Raw genomic sequence first — 19,141 nt, forward strand, 5'->3', positions numbered from 1 at the left:
TCCACCTTACAGTGTGTTTGCCCAAGCCTTGCATTTCTGACATTGCAAAATGTAATGTTTAATGCCTTTTTTTTTTTTTTTTTTTTTTTTTTTGCCTGCAGATGCTCCTATTCTGAATGAGTGATGCTGTATTGGAAACATTACAGAGTTTTGGAAGATGCCTCACAGCACGTCTTTTCTTTGCCTAATGATACAGCACTCAAGGAATTGACCTCCTGCAAAATCTGTTTCAAGTTGCATTTTACAAACGTTGCATTTACAAATAATAACATGTTCAGTTCATCAGGTCAGAATGCTCACAGCTGTGCACTGTGTCACTGGTAGGAGGGAACAGAGAATATGTATATATTTTTATTGCATGGCATTTATCTGTTAAACTTGCAGAATTTTATTATCCCAGGCAGGACTGAGTTTTTTGGATTGAAAATAAAACTTCCAGAGATGCCAACAGCAGTCCATGAAAAGCAAAGAGTTTGCTTTGCGCATCTCTTTCTGGAGGGGAGCTGATCAGTAGATGAAGGGAGGATATAGCAGTTATGGGACAAAGCTTTTGATCTGCTGTTTGGGTGGAGATGTTTTCTGCCCTCACTAGGAGCTACTCTGAATACAGGACCTCAGTATTTGTCCTGATGTTTTGAGTAGTTTCTCTCTTATCTCTGCACCATATTTAGACATGTTTTCATCCTATGGCAGATCCTGAAATGTGGTGAGACTTTTAGTTGATGAATACATTTCACCCCTCCCTATGCATAACATAGGATAGTGTCCAAATATGAGGTCAGCCACTTCCAAGGCCATCTGCATCTTATGCCTTATTTTAGCCTCTTGGTGTGTGCACAGGGCACGGTCAGAATCCAGCTCTAAAAGTTCAAGTATTTCTCACTCTGGTAAAATGTAAACATGTCCTCTCCACTTCATTTCAGGGTAAAACAGGTTATGTTAAATCCTCTTTCATCCTTTTCACTTCTTTCCAGATTATAAAATACAGCTGAGAAGAGCTCTGTGCTGACATCTCAACGCTCAGATTCCTAACTGATGTTTTCTAAACCTCACATTCTCTCTTCTTCTTGGACTTTGGTCCATATCAGCTAAATTCCTTGGACTGCTATTCTGGGGTATAAATCGTCCTTAGCATTGCAGAAGAAGATCCATTGAGAAAGGGATTATGCAGGATTAAGGAAAAAAAAGTTATTCTTGCCAAACAGCCTGTGTTAGGCAGGAAGCAATGCTAGAGATGGGAATTAAGTGTTAATTTCCTGATTTTGTATGAGGCACAAAGCACCTGGTCATCAGCTAGCAAAAAAAAAAGAAAAAAAATTAAAAGATTTTAAAAGTATACTTAAAAGCTATTGTAAGGATTGGGACTTTGGGACAATTGTCCTGGTTCAGCCATGGTGAGAGATGAGGCTCCCACTCAGAAGGGCAGGTGACATCTAATTCATGTGCTCAGACACAGCAGGGGCCTTTTCCATTTCCCTCTTTGCCTGCAGTCATGCCCAGAGACCAAGACTGGCCCAGACATAGAAAATTTGGAAGAAACTTCACTTTTATTGATATTTCTAATACAGGCTGATGCTGCTGAGAGCAGCAGCACAAACCAGTGACTCACATCAAGAGGTGTCCCTGTCTTTGCCATCTGCCAGAGCACTGCAGCTGAGTTAGGAGACCATTCCCCCTTTGGTGGGTGAGCTGTTCGTGCTTGTGTGTGAGCTGAAGCGCTGCAGATGCTTTCCAGACCAAGCTCTCAGAGGTCACAGAAAAGAAGAAGGCCTGTAAGTCCATATGTGATGATCTTGGGTATTTGCTTCCTGCTTTTCTCCTGACCACACTGCTAATTTTCTGCCTTTAAGCCTCCGGGTGAAGGGTGAGAGGTGGGCTCGGTGAGTGCATGTAGACTGACTGACTCGAGAATTTCAGCCCGTGCTAGGAGCAAGCCTGCAAATGCAGTGCCAGGCAGTCCTCTGCAGTGCATTGCCACCATCCATCCTCAGCCTGCCCTGCAGTTTAGGGAACATTTATCTTCTTGCACTGAGCTCATCCAGACAGGCTGCAGATAATCAGCTTGCGGGGCAGCCATATGTGTGGGGCATGGGCAGATTATGGAAGTGGTGACCTGACCACTCAAACAGCTGCCAGCCAAAAGAGCCATGGACAGAGTCAGTGCCTGACACATTTTTGGAGAGAGAGAAGAGGAATCCAGTGCAAACATACTGCAGCTTTGCAAAGACACTGCTGGATTATAGAAGTATTTAATAATTGGCAGGTATTAGCTGAGGCTTCCAAAAAAAGGGCAGAGTTTTAAGTCTGAAAGTTGTGTGCAGAAATGGCCTTCATCTGAAGGGAAATGTGAAAGCAAAGCAGGACAGAGGGGTCTCTGGTGGTGTTGGTAGAACTGGGAGCTGGAAGCTTTAGTCCTGCTTCCACCCCACTGTGTGGATTACCTGGGAGAAAGCAAGAGTCTTTCTGTTCTTTTGTTCTTTCATCCATCAAGAGCACACTGAGACTGCCTGTGGCTCAAGAAGCACTCTTTAAAATCTGTAAATCTGATGATGTCTGAAAGGCCAAACACCACAATTTGGTTTTCTAGACAGTGTTGGATGGCTCCAGCCCTAGTGCACAGCATGGAGATCAGCAAATGTGAAATGAGGATTAATTGCAGCATCCGTTGCACACTAGACTTGCCCTGTGCTGCCTGGATTTGCAAATCCATTCAGATGTCTGTGAGGATTTTCTCTTAATAAATCCACATGATCTACTGGAATGTCTCAGGGAAATCCCTTTAATTATTGCCTGTGGGTCATTAACTTTAGCAAGAGTGACTGCCCAAGCATGGGTAGGGTGTGAGCAGCCGCTCTGTGGAGGTGAAGGTTTCTGCTCTGGGCGTTCAGGAGAAAGGACAGGACCCTCACACTGCCATGTAGAGGGAAGCCTGGGGAGAACACCACCACCTCTGCTTCTAATTACTTAATAAATTGCATTCAATACATGCTGATGTCTGCAGCACAAGCAGCTAATACAGCAGCATGGAGTGCCTGTCAGGAAATAGGGGGTAGTTTGGAGCACTTAAATAACCACACTGATAGGATGTAGCAGAAAATCACTACTAAGCAGCATGATGCATTGCACTCCAGGGAACTCCTGTCCAGGGTCAGAGCAAGCTGTTAAATATCTGCAGACACAGTATTCATTTTCCTGACTTGCTGTTGAGCTGTCACACTGGCTCAGGAAGAAGGCATGGCTACAGCAAGCAGGTGGCAGATGGAGCTGCTGCTCTGGCCTTTCCTTACCCTGGGATTTCCTGCAAGCTGAAATCATCGAGCTCAGCACCACCTTGGGGCACTCAGTGCAGCTCTTGGAACACACCTCCCCTTCAGCTGGAGCACCAAACCTTTAAAGGAAGAGAGAAATTATTCTTGTCCATAGGTTATAATTTTTTCCTGGATCTGGTGCCAGTGTGAGGGTATGTGAAAGTGTGTTCCCACATACCTTTTCACTCACACAAAAGCAACAAAGAACAAATGGGAAATGGGTTCTGAATCACCACCAAAGAAATAAAAAACAACTAATGGTAACAGGAAACTGTATTTTGCATGTCATTAGAACTCACAGATATAATCAAGCAAGCTGGCCTTATTCCCTAGATGCTGGCTTTGGCCTCCAAAGGATGAATAGGATTCCTGTTAATGAAGTGTATGCAAGGTGCTGCTGTGGTAAGCGTGTGCTTCTTGCCAGAGCCCAAGGCAATGAGCGTAGGATGGCAATTACAGCTTTGGGAGAGGTAACTTTGGAAGAATATGTAATATGTAAGCCGTGGTTAAATCACATGGCTCATCAGAGCTGGAGAGACAGTTCAATGCTAGTCAAAATCATTCCACACATTCACAGTGGCTACCAGAACCTGCTCTCATTTAGGTTGTTGGAAACCTCAAAGTTAACATTGGGATTTATTTTGAATTTACATTTTTGGGAATGAGGTCCTTTGCTTTTGCAAATAAATGTGGGTAATGTGACTTGAGATGAATATACGTAGGACTCACTAATGGATTGTGATCTTTCCTTTTGAACAGGGCCAGATATAATTCTGCAGTAGAAAAGGCCAGCTAGCACCTGCATTGACCAGCCAGATTAACCACAAATCTCTGCTCAAAACATCTCTTTGGGGTGAGTAGGTAGAGACCATTGGGTCTGGTCCAGTCCAATGAGGACAGTATCCCATAAATAGCTATGAAAAAGACCCAGCTCTCATTTCTGTTCTGGCCAAAAGGATATCTGTTTCTCAGGCCCATTAAACCCCTAGATGTTTAATGGGAGCCTTTCTTCCATTGTGAACTCCACATGAACCATTAAGGTAACAGGAGCCAACATCAAGGGAAATGTGCTGCACTTTGGGTCCCTGCAGGGGCTGAGAAAGCAAACACTGAGAAACACATGCTTCTGTGCAACAGAAAATCTTTATTGGAATGGTATCCAAAGGATCCAGAGCTCACTGCCTGCCCTCCCCTGTGCACACTGAGGGACACGGCAGGAGCAGCCCTGGCTCAGCAACCCAGCCCTGAGCCCTCCACATCACACCAGCCTGCCTCCATGTCCCAGCAGCGGCCACCAGGGCAGCACAGAGCTGCTCAGGAGGGGACCGGAATAACCCAGACACTGCTGGGAGCAGCGTCTGCAGGTGTGGGCAGAGCCCCAAGCCCGGGGAAGCTGAGTTAGTGCTCAGTGCCTCGGGGACCTGGTGAGGAGGGGGAGAGTGCACAGTGACAGCAGCCTGAATGGCACACACAGGACAGCACAGAGAGTTGGGAAGCATCTTCTGGGTAGAAGATCATGGCAGGTTAAACCTGGAAGAAAGGGACAGCAGAGAGTGGCAGTGGGCTGCCAGCTCCTGCCACGGCCCTGTTGGGTCGGACTGGGCTGTGGTGCAGTCACGGAGGATGGCTTCCAGATCAGCAGCACGATGAGGGAACAGAACAAACTCTTGACGTGTTAATACCCAGCAAGGCAGTTTGGGGAAGGGCTCATCTTCGTCCTCCAGTCCTGGCAAGCCTTCAGATGCAGTATTTCCAAAAGCAGGCTGTGAAGGGATACGAAAGGAAGATGTCAGTATACAAGTGACTTTTTCCAGCTTCCCACTCTAGCCCTGGAGAAGGTCAATAATATCTCAATAACCAGCTCTGAGTTCATATAACACTTTTAGAAGGTGTTTCTGTGAGGTGGTCATAGTGTAAACATGGGGTCTAAAAGTTGTCTTCATGTAGCTTGATTTAAAAGGTTTCCTTTTCTCCTTCAGCAATGTCAGGAACTAGCTTTTTCTTTCCTGTCTCCTGGTCAGCAGTTTTGCTGCTTCAGAGGTGTGTGCAGGGCTTTGCACCTGTGGCTGACTGGAAGAGCAGGATACTCACTTGGGGAGATTAGATCTGGTTTTTAATTTTTTAAAACCCAGTCACTACCACTCTGCTATCAACCATCTTACAAACAACATGGATTTCTGTAGAATCTTCTAAGAAGGCTAAATTAGGGAAGGATGTATATTTTGGTGCTGAAAAAAGTAACTGTATCACAACCAGCATGAGTCCCATGTGAGTTTCCTGTTTCCTCAAGTATGAGAAGAGATTTATACCTGATTTTTGAAAGCAGGATCTTAGAAGAAAACTCCTACTGAATCAGCAGTGCTCATGCTGAGACACGAGTTCCTCCCAGACTGGAAGGACTTTAGATGAAGGCAAAGATTCCCTGCTTTCATTTCTGTCAGAATCTGATTTAAACCTGGCACCAGCAAGTAGCTTTATCTACATTAAACCTTCCAGACTGGTGGGGGCATGAATTACATTAGCCAAATTAATTACAACCTCCAGGGGTGCTTACAAATTGCATATTGCCTAAAGATCGCCTGAGCATCTAAGCAAGCCTTGCACAAAGGGATTTTCTCTTGGCTCTCTGGCAGCTCGCAGCTTCCACGTGCACAGAGCACGTGGGCTAAGGGCAGAACCAGCTCTTTTGGTTTTAGGCCAGATCTGCCATCAGTGACTTCTGGTTCACAGCTGCTACAGCTTTGTGGAGGAATCCATTGAAAGCCAGCACGAGCAGCATTGTCCATGCGCTTGTCAGGGGCAGCTTCACAGGAGCACTCGTGCAAAATGCTCCGGAGCCACTGCATACAGACTGGACAAACAAAGCTGGGAGACCAACTGAGGGACATACCAGATCTTAGTTCCCTGCATTCTTGGTGGATTTCCACGTCCTTTTTAGCTGTTTTTCAGCAGCAGACAAGTGCTCCTTTTTTCTCTGTGGGGAGGCACTGACCTTGGCAGAGGGCAATGCCTGCAGTCCACATGCCTCATTATGCCTCCAGCAGTTGCTTTGAGGCCAGAGCAAAGGAGGGGTGCACTGTGGGGACGTGTTCATGCAGAACTGCCCCCCTCCAGGGCAGCACTCATGGCTCATGTAACCCCACAGCCCTCTGTGAAAAGCAGGATGTGACACTGCCTGCCTCTGTGGGGCCCTGGGTGTGCAGAGCTGGTGTGTGTGCCTCCCAGCAGACAGGGCTGGGGACACAATCCTCCTCAGCAGCTGCTAAACCAGCTAGCCATAAGAGAGGGCCAGGACTGCTTGAAAAGCTGCCAACCAGCTGCTTTTCTGCATATTTGGGGCATGTTTACTGCGACTGCCTTTGTTGCACAAAGGAAGCCCTGGAAATGAGGGTGGACCGGATGGCTGCAAGGCTCAAACTCAGAACCTACCGCGCTTTTTGGGCTGGGATGCTGAGAGGCTTTCCAAGGCATAGGCCACCTCTGACCCGTCCTCAGCTGAGAGCTGATCCTTCAACTTCTCCAGCTGCTTGAACAGAAACACAGCAGTCAACAAGGGCCCCACCACAAGGAGCTCCACAGAGTGCTGGGCAATGCAGGCAGAGAGCTGCGTGTACATTGGCTGGCAGCCTCACTGGGAAGGATAGAGGGTTCCCTGGAGCAGGACCGTTCCCAGAGGATCTGCCTTTGGAGCACCCACACCTCCCCATGCCCTCCTTCACTGGGCTGCTTGTTTGGTGGCAGTGGTGTGGGCACTCCATGCTCATCCCCCCCAGCCTAGGTGTAAGCCCCTGTGGAAGGGAGGCTGTGGGGAGGGATATTGCAGCACTAAGAGTCAGGACAGTGCTGGGACAGGACAGTGCTCTCCAGGCATCCAGACACTGCAGCAGAGCACATTGCTTCTACACTGCCCTGGGTTGTCCCTCCTCTCTCTCCCTCACAGTTCTCACTACCTTCCCTAGGTTATAAAGTGGACAGTCTGCTGTCCACATTATAATTTCATCATCTTTAGTTGCTCTCTTCTTGTGGACTGGGAACATCTATAGGCACCATCCTGACTTTTGCTCTGACAGAGCTCTTCTCAAAAGTCAGAGCTTATGTCCCTCAGCACTGGAGTGAGAGCCTAGTGGAGGACCTGGCAGCCCCCTGTCTGGCCTGATGCACTGGGATTTTTCAATCTGAAATTAAAGTGCCATCTGGAACTTAGCAGGATCTCCAGCACTCGTGCATCTATGTGTCTGTGCATTTGCTCCTCTCACCTCTTCAAGCTCTTCAAATTTCTTTGCCAGCTCCCAGTCTGCAAGAGGGAAAAGAGTAACATCAGTATCTGCATGGCCTCCTGAAGCTTAAATTAAAAAACATGTCTTCATTTGCCCTCTCCAGAGGTCCACAAGCAAAGACCTAGTTATCATTTAACTCCTGCTAGTGACCTTCAAATGAGTAACAGCAGAAAGTGAGAGAAAAGCAGGTTTTCTCTGCTGAATCCTATGGGACCTTATCCTAATTCTCCATTATGAGGGAGGCTTCTTCACTGCTCACCAGGCCATAGGGGAATTGGCCCAATGAGGTCATTTACTGTGTGATACCAATTCAGGTGAAACTCTTTGCTGCTTTTTAATTTTTATCCTGCTAACTGCAAATCTCTAATGCTGGCTTTTTTTTTTTTTTTTTTTTTTTTTTTTTTTGTCACTGGCTTTTTATATGAAATCCCACTGCTTCATCAAGGCTTGTTTATCCTCACATCACCCATGCAGGCAGAAGTCAGAAGACACAAATTTAGCCTAGCATAACTTACTGATTTATAAGTCAGCAAAGACCCAGGCTGGCAGAGTGGAGCAACAAGAAAAGTCACATAGCAGTAAGTGCACAGATTCCACCCTTCTGAACCTTAGGGAAGCTTGAGGAGCTGGGGCCCAGCCTCACAGATCAGACTCAGAGATGTCAAGGCAAGTCAGTACTGTACTGCTGTCAAAAAGCTGTGCCGGTGGATGAATGAACTGCCCATGCTGAAAGAGGGGAGAGGTGCCTAAGAACAGGATTTGAAACATCCAGCTGAACTGAGAAGAGCCTGGGATAGCAATAGGGAAAGCTGCAGGGGTGGGGAATTTCAGTCCCACTGCTCTTGAGGACTGAGGTACTTTATTCCAGACCCAAACGGATGTAAAAACCAGTTAATTTTTTAATAAGACAGATGAGTTCAGTCAAAGCTGAGTGACTGGCTACAGTAGTTCTCCTGGGAGGGGAGTGCAAAATTATCAGCTGGTTTTAAGTGCTAGTTTGGGGAAAAAATGCAGTAAAATAACCAGAAGAGCCAGGAAAGAGCTAAAGAATGTTTTTGCTGGGCCCCACAAGCAAACCAAAAAGCAGCCCTGGAGCTGCCTCTTTTCTCTGTCCCTAGTGTGGCAGCAGGCATTGGTCTGGATCTTCAGGGGGATTTAAGACATAATTCCCCTTGATGTCAGATTTCAGATAAGACTTCAGCACACTGACACATTGCCAGACTTGGACTTTTTTTTTTCTTTTTTTTTTTTTTACATTTGAAACTGAGCAGGAGGGTGCCAAGAAAGAGCTGACTGCCTTCTTGGTTCCTCCTTCAAGAAGGGAACAGTTTTGTTGAAAAATCCTGAATATTTTCTGATATTCATCCAACAGTAAAAGCAGCAGTTCCTAAGCAAATCCATTACATCAGGATTCAATTTGAGAGATGAGATGGGGATGGGGATGGAATCAGAAGGTGTGGGCTCTGTTCCTGGCACTATCAGCAATGACCTCAGGCAGACTCCTCCTAAGAATATCTGTACAAACCCATAAGGTAGAGACAGACAGACCCTGGCATATCTATAAGTCAAAAGTGTCACTTAAGAATTATTATTATTAACATTTTTACCTCTTTCAGAGTTTCAAGTGCCTGTTTTGGCTTGATTTTCTGCAAACTGGAAGTTTGGCCAATGGCTGCTATGAATACAAAATGAACAGCAGCTGAAATTTGGAACAGATTATCTCAGACAGGGAGAAGGAAGTTAATTTATGGATGAAGCTTTGAGAAACTGCCTGCTGTAAATCCTCTGTCTGTGCTCTGCTCAGAGATTCATTATATTCAATTGTCTAGCATAAAATGCAGCCTTTCCTCTAGGACTAATAAGTGCAATAATCCATAAACTTATCATAAAAATGTTATTTCTTGAATGCATCTCCCTTTGCAAGAAGAATGCCTTTGTTAGTTAAGGGCTTGATTTATTTATGTTTATTTATTTGTCCCAAGCTTGTTTAACCACTGCCTTGCTGCATTAACAAGGGTCTGGGGAAGAGCACTGAGTGAGTTTGATAAATGGATTTTCATAACAAGGATTTTGCTGGGCCCCCTCTCAGCAGTTTTCACAGGGAAGGGCAGTTTCCTGCTCTGAGACCACCACATCAGCCCAAGCCCTCCCCTGGCTGCAGAGGCTGTGGGAATAGCTAACCTCTGCAGTCCATTTGGTGCTTGTGATGGCTGTGTCTCATGTCAGGAATGCCCAAGCTTCCCTTCAGCGGGTCTGAGTTTAGCCACAGATGGGTGGCTTTTCAATCTGGTGTCTGTTCACAGAGCACAGGCAGGAAGAGGCTCTCCCTGGCCCATCTTTGGTGGCTGGCTGGGAAAAGCCAGATGTCTCAATCTCCTCCAGCAGCAGCAGGGGCTTAGGCCCAGGCAGGAGCTCCCCCTGCTATTGTCCCAAAGTACACCTGACCCCAATGGGTCTCACTGGAAAATCTTGGTGCAATCCCCCTGCCCCAAATGGTAACAAGCTGCTGCTGTCTCTCAAAAGCACATGGGGCTGTGTGGGGTGTGGGCAGAGAGGTGACTCCCAAAGCTGGTCCATGCCCCAGGCAAGGCACACAACACCTAAGGGATAGTAGGGCCACAGGGACTCAGCAGAAAATTTTCTTGTTTTTACTTATGTACACACACATGTTCCCAGGAAAGTCTTGAGTGTCTGAGGATCTAGGGTACATGGGTTTTGGTGGCTTTACTTTGCATTGCAAAAGCAGATTTTTTTTGGAGCCCCATGCTGGAGAGCATCTGACATTAATCACATGTAGGCATCATACTGGGTGCTGCTTCCACTTTCTGAGCAGTTGGTATTTCTGAAGAACCTGAGAAGCAGGTTCCTTGCATTCATGCAAACACAGATTCAAGAGGCAGAGATCTCCCCTCCCCTTCACTTACCAATATTTTCTGGCCTCCGCCATGCGAATTTCTTATTAAGAAGCAGAGTCAGCAATGTGTTCTCATGATTTGTGTCTTCTCTTTCTGGAAGCACTCGGTTCTCTGCAGCACATAAAACACATCTTTCTCAATCTCATCAAATTAAGAATCAATTAATCAATTGATGCAATTAATCTCTTAATCAAATTAAGAAGGATGAGAAGTGGAAGGAAAATGTCTCCTGTCAGCACTCATCAGGGTGGAAGGAGCTTGGTGGAAAAGGAAGGTGTGCGAGCACAGAACAAAATGTCCAGGCAGTGAGGGCTGTGCAGGGGCAGGGTGTGGGATGGGGAGCCCTCCCTGCCAGCCCTGGGCTGCTGGCCAGTTCCACTGCAGCCTCATCAGCACGACAGGCTGCAGAGAGCTGGAGCCATCACCTTGATTTACACAGTCCCTTCTGCAAGGCAGGTGGAGCGGGCGCCTCCGCAAAGCCACACACGAGCCCACAACATCCTCTCTTCTCGAAAGGGCAGGAGTTCCCCGCTCACTCCATGCACCTTCCCAGGGCTGACAGAGCTGGGAAGTCCCTCCTCACTGAGCTGAGGTGTGGGTACCTCTGCTGAAAAGCCCTGCAGCCCCACAGCCCTTTCTTGAGATTACTCTGATTCCCAGCGGTACTGAAGGGCTCTTCCTGAACAGAGTTCAGGTGTGGAGGAACTTAAAGCAAGACCACGCAGAATTTTTCCAGGAAAAACTTTCCCAAGCTGCCGTCCTAAAGCAATTTGGAGCTCGCTAAGAGGCCCCTTTAGGGCACTTTCTCAGTGTTTTTACTTTAGTGGTTGTGGCTGTGCCCTCAAATGAATGGTTGTGAAGGTCAAGGGTTCAGCAGAAACCAACAGACACAAGGGATGGGGCTCTTCAGTGCCCTGAAGGCTCTGAGACCCTCCTAGCTCTGCTCAATGGATTTTCAGACCAAATGTTGTACTAATTTTTGAGAATGACAGAATAGGAGCCAGACTTTATAGGGAGACTGAGCATTCAAAAAACTCTTTGGTCTGAACAGCCCTACACCACACCCAGACCCTACAAAGCCCTAGAAGATGCCTACAGAATTCCATGGAAAATACTAAGAAATTATATAGAAAGGCTTTTTTTTCTCTTCTTCCAGGACCTTTAGGACTTCTCCTCAATGCAGTTACATATGGCTATCAGCCCCTCTGAGGGGATGAATGCAATTATTCTTGGTACACATGAAACAAAACATTGTACCAGATGAGGCTGAAGGATGCTCAAGAGCGTGTGGGAATCAGCTCCATTAGCTAATGTCACATAAACCTGCAGAAGCTCAGGGATGCTGGCCAAAGGGATGCTGGCCAAAGGGATGCTCCAAGCATTTGGCCAGGCTCAAGCCTGCCTCATGCTGCAGCTGAAGCCGCTGGTCCCGATTGTGATCTCTGGAAATAAACCCAGGGGAGCGAGCAGAGCAACCTGCAGTTAGCATGGAGTGCCATAAACCTCATTCCTAACTATGAAGGACAGTTATAATTTTAAAATAGCTACTTTAAGTTTTTTTGGGGATTTGCTACAGGGAAAAAAACCCCAACGCTATAAACACTCCAGTGAAAGCTAAACAGAAGCAGGATTTAGATAGAGTGGCCTGGGGAATGTTTTGGTTGTAATTCCAAAAATAAATAGGTGATATTAGAGGAAAAATAATTTGAAAAGCTATGTTATTTTCAAGCCTATACTTAGCGACTCTTTCTTTTTTTCCACTGCCAAGCCTCTTTATGAAAGAGCACTAATGATTGACATTTCCCTGCAGTATAAACTCAAGCTAACATTAATTTAAATTATGGGAGAAATACATATAAAAAGAAGTTCTGTGAAGAAAAAAACGATCAGCATCGCCGTACTACTGACATTTATGAGCTGTCAAATCTCGTATGGTACATTCTGGAGTTGCTACTCTCTGATATTCTAATTTTTTTTTTTAATGTTCTTATGGGAGAGAAAAAGCTACCCTTACCAGATTTCACCAGATTTGATATTTTCACTGATTAGCAGGAGGTGTCATACAGCCAGCTGCAGAGCAGAAGGACAGCTTTGGCTCATGATAATATGAACAAGCCTCTCACTAGCACCCATGTTAACACACGGTACAGCTCGACGTTCATTTTCTTTTCTTTCCCAGAGAAGAGAGTGTTGCATTGGCCATGGCAAGCAGCAAAGCAAAAAGACAACCACGTACCTGTGTCATGTAGCCTGTATTCCAGCTTACCTTGGAGTAAAAAAGGGTCTCCACGCGTTGACGGGACGCACAGAGCCATGGTCAGGATGGTCAGCACTCCCAGACACAGCTGGGCAGACCACATCTTCTCCACGCTCCCAGAGCACAGAAGCATCCTTCCTTCAGGCACGGTGGAGGACTTCAATGCAACCAGCGCCAGATGAGCTCACTTTTAAGAGGCAGTGGATGTGCCGTGATTGCAAATGGCCTTTGGAGGAGGGGAGAAAAATATCTCTTGAGATATAATTCAACCTGTCAATATGATTCACTCCACTGGGAGTGGACAGAACAGCCCAGTAACATAAGTCAGATGGAACCTGTTCAATATCTCTCATATCAGACTGATCTAATGAATTCTGATGTTCCCACAGGCGTGCACTGTTCACGCACGTTGATATACATTCCATACATACACACATTAAAAATACTTTTTCATGGCTGTTGCTTTAACAGAGTTCAGGCATGAGGACTCCCACGTTAGCAAGGAAGATTTGTCTAATGTACAAGCTGCCATATTTTACCAGTTTGGACAGAATCAGGTTAATGGGGTTTTGTAATTTATCATCTCACTTCCCAGTGCCTATATTAATTAATGTGAGATATAATGAGCGCTGAAGTGGTGGGAAACAGAGGGGGAGAGCTCTTTTCATTTAATTGATTGGAGAATGTTGAGTGTGTCTTGCTCGCTGTGACTTATGGCTTTGTCAACGGGAAAGGCATCACACCCTATTTTGGGATTATGGCTGAGTGGGGGAGTGCAGCTTTGGCAGTAGGTATGGAATACGTCAAGGATGGGCAAGAGCCTTTAGTTTTTTTCTTGGGGAAAAAAAAGAAGTGGAAGGTCAGATGCTGGTTCTGGCTACACAGCCTTGTTTTATAATTTTAGAGCAAAGTACTGAGACAGTGCATATATTCCACATCTTCTCAGGCCATGACTGCATTTTGGTTTGACTTCCATTTGTTGCCTATCCATCACTATTGATCAGGGACCTGCTACTACTTTTCCACAACAACCTTACCAAGAAAAATGCTGCAATAGTAACAGTGCTAGGCTTTGTTCTTCACTTCCTTCAGAACTGAATCATCTGTGCTTGTCGTGGTTTAAGCCCAGCCAGGAGCAAAGCACCACAGAGCTGCCAGCTCACTCCCCCCGTGGTGGGATGGGGAGAGGATCAGGGCAAGCTCTGATTTGTACATACACTCCTAGTGACTCACTGTGTGTACTTTTTTGACACTACATCATGCCAGATTACCCAAGATAGCTTCATCTGATGGTACCTCTCAACTAAAAGACAATATCATTTCCATATTTGGGCTTTTGGCTTCAGGTCCCCAGCTCCCCATACAACTTGTTCTGTGCCTTGGATAGGTATTGAATGACAAGCCTTTTAATAACCCTTGTAATATTTTATTATTTAATATATTATTAACCAAAAATTGAGTGGGAGAGGTTCAGATTTTTTTTTTTTTTTTGGGAATGCCTATGAAAATGAATGTGATGCTTTCATTAATGAAGAGTTTTCTATTGAGAAAACATGCCAAAATTTTCCCTGGAGATATGATATGTACAAATTAACCAAATTTGTACTTTCCCTCAGACTTGTGAACTAGTGAACAGCTATCTGAAGTGCTCTCCTTCTTCACAAAGTTCTGTTTGGAATGAAGGACACATATGTCCCACTGGAACACTTTTCCAGCCACCTCCATCTCTCTAAGGTGCCAGTTTCAAACTGGTTAGAGGTGAAGCAGAGGCTATAACTTGATGAACACTGTTTTGCACAGGAGTCCAGTCTGGAAAACAGCAGCTCTGGCTCAAAACTATACCCCTAAGGGAAGATCAAGTCTATTTTACTTTAGTGCTAAATGGATTAATCTCAATCTGTCTTGAGATCTGCTGTGAAATTGACTTTGCCTGGATACAGAAGGTGAGTTTCTCCATCTTATATAAGTTTATGCAAAATCCACAGATTTCTGACTGTTCTTCCCTACCTTTGGATACAAGATCTCATGGGCTGTTGGCAGGCTCTTTCAGGAAGTTGAGCTATTCCTGGGATTTCCTCTTTCACTGCAGAGAATCTTCAGTTCTGGATCATTGCAACTGTTCAGCCCCAAAGCAACTCATGTAGAGAGTGTGCCAGACCTTTCAAGTGATGGCTCTGGTGAAGGAGTGGAACTACCATGCTACATTTAGGTATGAGAAGGAAGATATCTGGATGCTGTGAGGAGTGGATGCTTTCATGGGATGGATTGGTGGAGAGAAGCCTCAGAGTTGCTGCCAGGCACTAGTGGATTTCTTTATTTTTTGAAGTTAGGGGATAATTGATTTGTACTGTTGGGCTTCTCTAAGGCTCCCACCAGGAAAATTCCTTTGCTTTTCCCCCATTAGTCCAGGTGCTGGAAATATTACCACATTTTATTGTTCTTATGTATTTTGTTCTCTGTACGAAATCCATGCAGTCTCCACAGTCTTTCTATTACTTCACTCATTGATAATGTCTGATAAATGATAATGTCATTGATTTGTGTCTGGAGTTCAAAGATAATGAGAACATGAAGATGTGAGCTCCATCTCTACCTCCCATGATCCCAGTCTGTTCCTTCATGTAGAAGTTTCTCTTTCCACAAAGCTACTCAGACTTCAGGTAACCCATCACAACCAAAATGGAAAATTGACAAGGATCAACAGCCCAGAGGGCAGGAATAGAGAAGACTTGGTTCAAGCAGTGCCACCAAATGCAGCTGCACCTGCTCTCAGTGTGAGAGAGATGTGTCAGTGCCTGGAGGGTGTTAATGGTCCTGAGTGCCCTCAGGTGGGGCCTCTCCACCCTCTCTGCCCATCAGCTCATGAGACCCATTTAATCTCAGCCTGCTCTCCTGTTCTTCCCAGAGCTATTCTGGAGGAATCCTGGTCTGGAGCTCTGCTGTCTTTGCCTGCCCATGGTCCCTATTGGTCCGGACCCAGACCTGCAGGTGGACTTCCCTGCTTGGCTGTGGATATGTCCTGTCTGGTGCTCACTGAGCTGTGTTTGGCTCTGACTGCTGTCATCAGGCCTGATGCTGACCAGTGTATTGACTTCCATCTTGACCTGAGATCTACCTCATCTTCATGGGCTTCCCTCAGACCTGGGGCTCTTGACTGAACCTGGCTGCAGTCTCTGACCCTGACCTGCTTGCACTTGGCTCCCTGTTCCTTAGGGAGCAGCTGGCCCTTTCTTCTCTCTGACATCACCTTCCTCAAAATGTTCAGCTTCTCTCTGTGCATGGACTCCTCTTCCCTGCCAGGTGGATGGGTAGATCTTGCAGCAATTAAGATTTTCAGGTATGTTATATAAAATTCCAGTTTCTCTGAAGTCGCTTTGTGCTTTGCAGTTGTCTCTAATGAAGGTAGGGCTGCATCCTCCAAATAACCTAACCTTTGCTAATCCCAAAGCAGTAACCCCTGCTGTTCCCCAGCAAGCCTCAGGCAGGTGGAATTCAGTGCAGGGGTGAGTGAGTTGGTGCAGGAGGCAGTGTTGAGCTGCTGAAAACAGGACAACATAAAAGGGCTGTTTCTCAGAGCCAGCTTGCAGTGGCAGGTTTCCAGACCACATTTGGGGTTTGAAGGAAAAAAAACCCACGATAGTCCCTCTTTTTTCAGAGCTTCCTGAGAACACATAAAACATGTACTCCAGCTGAACCTCATGAGCATCCAAAGACTTTGTCACGGTCTTATGGACGCCACTTAACCATAGCCCGCTTCATCCCAAAGCAAGCAACCTGCTGAGAAAGGACCTATCAGGGAAGTGATTTTACTAAAGGTGCTTAAGAAAGCACATATGAACAGTGCCACGACCTCTGCACTGAGTGTGTGACTTTGCTGCAAGTCGGAAGCCTCAGCTGGTAGAGACAGGACTTCTCTCTGTGTGGTACATATGGAGAGATTCATGTATTGCTGTTTTCTTGCCTAGAATGATCCTAAGAATAAGATGACGATAAGGAACAATGAAGAAATTGGAAATGGGGAGTGGACATGCCTTGTAGAGGGAAAAACAGAATGAGGGATTGACAGTGCCAACAAATCAGGGAGAAGTTGGTAAGCATTTAGCAGGCAAGAATGGAGAGCTGCCCTCATGGCAGGGGTGAAGTGAGCTTTGTGCACAATGTCAGAAAGACAAGAGTTATCCTGCTCTCCATCCTGGGATTCTGAGCAGTGGGTTAGTGTTCCCACCTGTCCCACCACATGCCTCTGTCCCCTCTGTCTATTCACATGCACAACAAACTGTTTCCATCCTCTGTAGTCAAGTCCTTCCTTTCTTCTATGGTGTCTGCCTTTCCTGCCTGTATTACCACTGTGCACTTATTGCTATTTATCTCTTCTGTCTACATTCCTATTGCATGTCTGCTCCTCTGAGTCTCCAGCTGTGCTTTATCTGGTAGGAATCAGAGGAGCAGATACTGAAATGCACCCTGTGCTCATCAGCTTTCATCTCTTACACATTTAATGTCTGATTTCTCCTCGAACCAAGTCACTTCTATGCTGGAGCCAACTTGAGAGAACAAAGCCCACTCCAGAATGTTATTTAAAGCACCACTGGAAGGTGCTCAGATATCCTCCTGATGTGTGGTGCAAAGTCCCAGCCAGAGCAACTTGACTGCAGAGAAGAATTAAAATATTGTGCTCATAAGCCAGGAGACTAACTCCCCTTGCAGCTTCCTGAGAGGAGGGAGTGCATAATGGGGAGGGAGATGTAGTTATAAAGATTCTATGAGATTCTCTGTTCCTTAGGGGACTGTTAAAACCAGTCAATATTTATGAAGCTTTTAGTCTGACTCATGCAATTTGTTCCCCCTTCTATGTGCTTGTCTTTGGGGCTCAGCTGTTGCTTGGCCTGTTACTGATATAAAATTAGATGCTGTGGTTCAACTGTATCCTTGCTTGGAGAAAGAAAAGGGAAGGGTCCAAGGCAGTGTAGAGGAGCTCAGCTGCCCCCTCACTGCAGGCAACCAAGGATCACACACAGAGGGGAGCATCACCAGCTCACATCTGACAGGAATCGTACTAAAGAGAACCAGTTCCTTGAGGTTTGGGCTGGGGAGGGTAAGGAGTGAAGCTGGGCTGTCTGGCTTTTGATTCCAGTCCAGGGTTTGCCAGGAAACCATTCAACTTCTCAGAGAACAAGGCTGCTCCAAAGTGTTGCCCTGCAGTGAGGGGGTGAAAGAGTAAATCAGGACTCTGAAGGTGTTGGATGTGGGATGAGGCAGCCTAGGGAGAAAACAAGGAGCAAAGGCAGTCATGCCCCAGTTCTCACTTCTGCCTTTTAATCCTGAGCTGAAGCACCTCCTCAGCCTCCCTACTGACTGGGGTGACTTGGCTGAGGCTGCTGGTGAGGAGAGGAAGGCAATGTGGAAACATCTTCTGCTTTGAAATGTGCTGTGACTTGTTGGTCTCAAAGGCACTTCCAGTGATGCTCCTGAATGGTAAATATTGGTGTGTATGTGTAATCTAATCTGACTAATCTGACCTCCATGCCAGGACAGTGTCCTGAAGAGACATGAGCTGGTATGACCTGGTTAAACACCAGATTTACCCTGAGCTTGACCCCTCTCTCTTCTGACTTGCCTTCTCCAAGCCCCAAGTTCATCCTGGATGATGAATATAGCTTGTGCATGTATTACTATGAGTAAAGACAAGGCTGGGTAATTTCCTGCTATAAATATCAGTAAGGGCACTTTTAAGGTTGTGGAGGTCAGCTCTATCTGCTAACAGTGCCAGCTTTCACTGTCAGTCCCCTTTCCCTCTCTTCCTGCTCAGTTGCCATCTGGTGTTTTGGTTTTTGATAAATGTTGCCCAATTTTTTTGGAAAACTGTCACTACAAGTCACCCAAGGGATGACTCGGAGCATACACAGAGCTCTAGTGTTTTGGTGAAACTTGTGCAGATAATCATAAACTTTGCCTTTTGGAGAGCCTGTCTTCTAACTTAGCTTTTCATTTGCACCCCGATCTACTGAGAGTCTGTGGGAGTTCTACACATGCAAAAGAGTGTTTTGTTGAATGAATGCTGAGTGTCTTGAAATGTGGGCTCCAACTGAGGTTATAGGACATATTCATGCCTTACCACCCTGCAGCTTGGGAAGCAAAGCTGGCACAAGTGATAACCCAGGATTTTTTTTTTTTTTTAATCCAGAAGAGGAGGGGCAGGTGCAATCATATTAAGTAAATTTTTTTTAGGTAGACATAGAAATTTTTCTTAGTGGAATATAGCAAAGTTGGTGCTAGGCAAGAACTGCACCGACTTCAGCCCTCATCAAATTCCCTCTTACAACATCAGTCTGTTGAGGTTTCATCCAGGTAGTAATGGCTGTAAATATCTGAGAATGACCAAGG

General features: G+C 45.9%; 2 protein-coding genes across 3 annotated transcripts in view; one reads left to right on the top strand and one right to left on the bottom strand.

Annotated features, from left to right (window-relative positions):
- OSTN (osteocrin) overlaps positions 1-588 on the top strand; it is a 53,290-nt gene extending 52,702 nt beyond the window's left edge. For both annotated transcript variants that reach the window (XM_058031384.1, XM_058031385.1), the window contains exon 5: positions 102-588. The gene's annotated coding sequence lies outside the window, so the exon portion shown is untranslated. The remainder of the gene's footprint in view (positions 1-101) is intronic.
- A 3,905-nt stretch (positions 589-4,493) lies between these two features.
- Positions 4,494-13,086, bottom strand: UTS2B (urotensin 2B). Its single transcript, XM_058031340.1, has 5 exons — positions 12,767-13,086; positions 10,510-10,611; positions 7,565-7,602; positions 6,738-6,831; positions 4,494-5,071 (listed from the first exon to the last, which is right to left on the bottom strand). The coding sequence occupies exons 1-5, from the start codon at positions 12,888-12,890 to the stop codon at positions 5,046-5,048; spliced, it is 384 nt and encodes a 127-aa protein (XP_057887323.1). The 5' UTR covers positions 12,891-13,086; the 3' UTR covers positions 4,494-5,045.
- Between the last annotated feature and the right edge of the window lie 6,055 nt (positions 13,087-19,141).

The sequence above is a fragment of the Melospiza georgiana genome, chromosome 10 (genome assembly GCF_028018845.1).
Source record: "Melospiza georgiana isolate bMelGeo1 chromosome 10, bMelGeo1.pri, whole genome shotgun sequence".
Lineage (NCBI taxonomy): Eukaryota > Metazoa > Chordata > Aves > Passeriformes > Passerellidae > Melospiza > Melospiza georgiana.

What these genes read in the sequence shown, in the direction of transcription:
- UTS2B (XM_058031340.1), bottom strand. Translation starts at nt 12,890, where the DNA reads ATGCTTCTGTGCTCTGGGAGCGTGGAGAAGATGTGGTCTGCCCAGCTG. An exon ending in AGACCCTTTTTTACTCCAAG is followed by an intron (nt 10,612 to 12,766) that starts GTAAGCTGGAAT and finishes TATGTGCTGCAG; the next exon opens with AGAACCGAGTGCTTCCAGAA. An exon ending in ATCCCAGCCCAAAAAGCGCG is followed by an intron (nt 5,072 to 6,737) that starts GTAGGTTCTGAG and finishes ATCCCTTCACAG; the next exon opens with CCTGCTTTTGGAAATACTGC.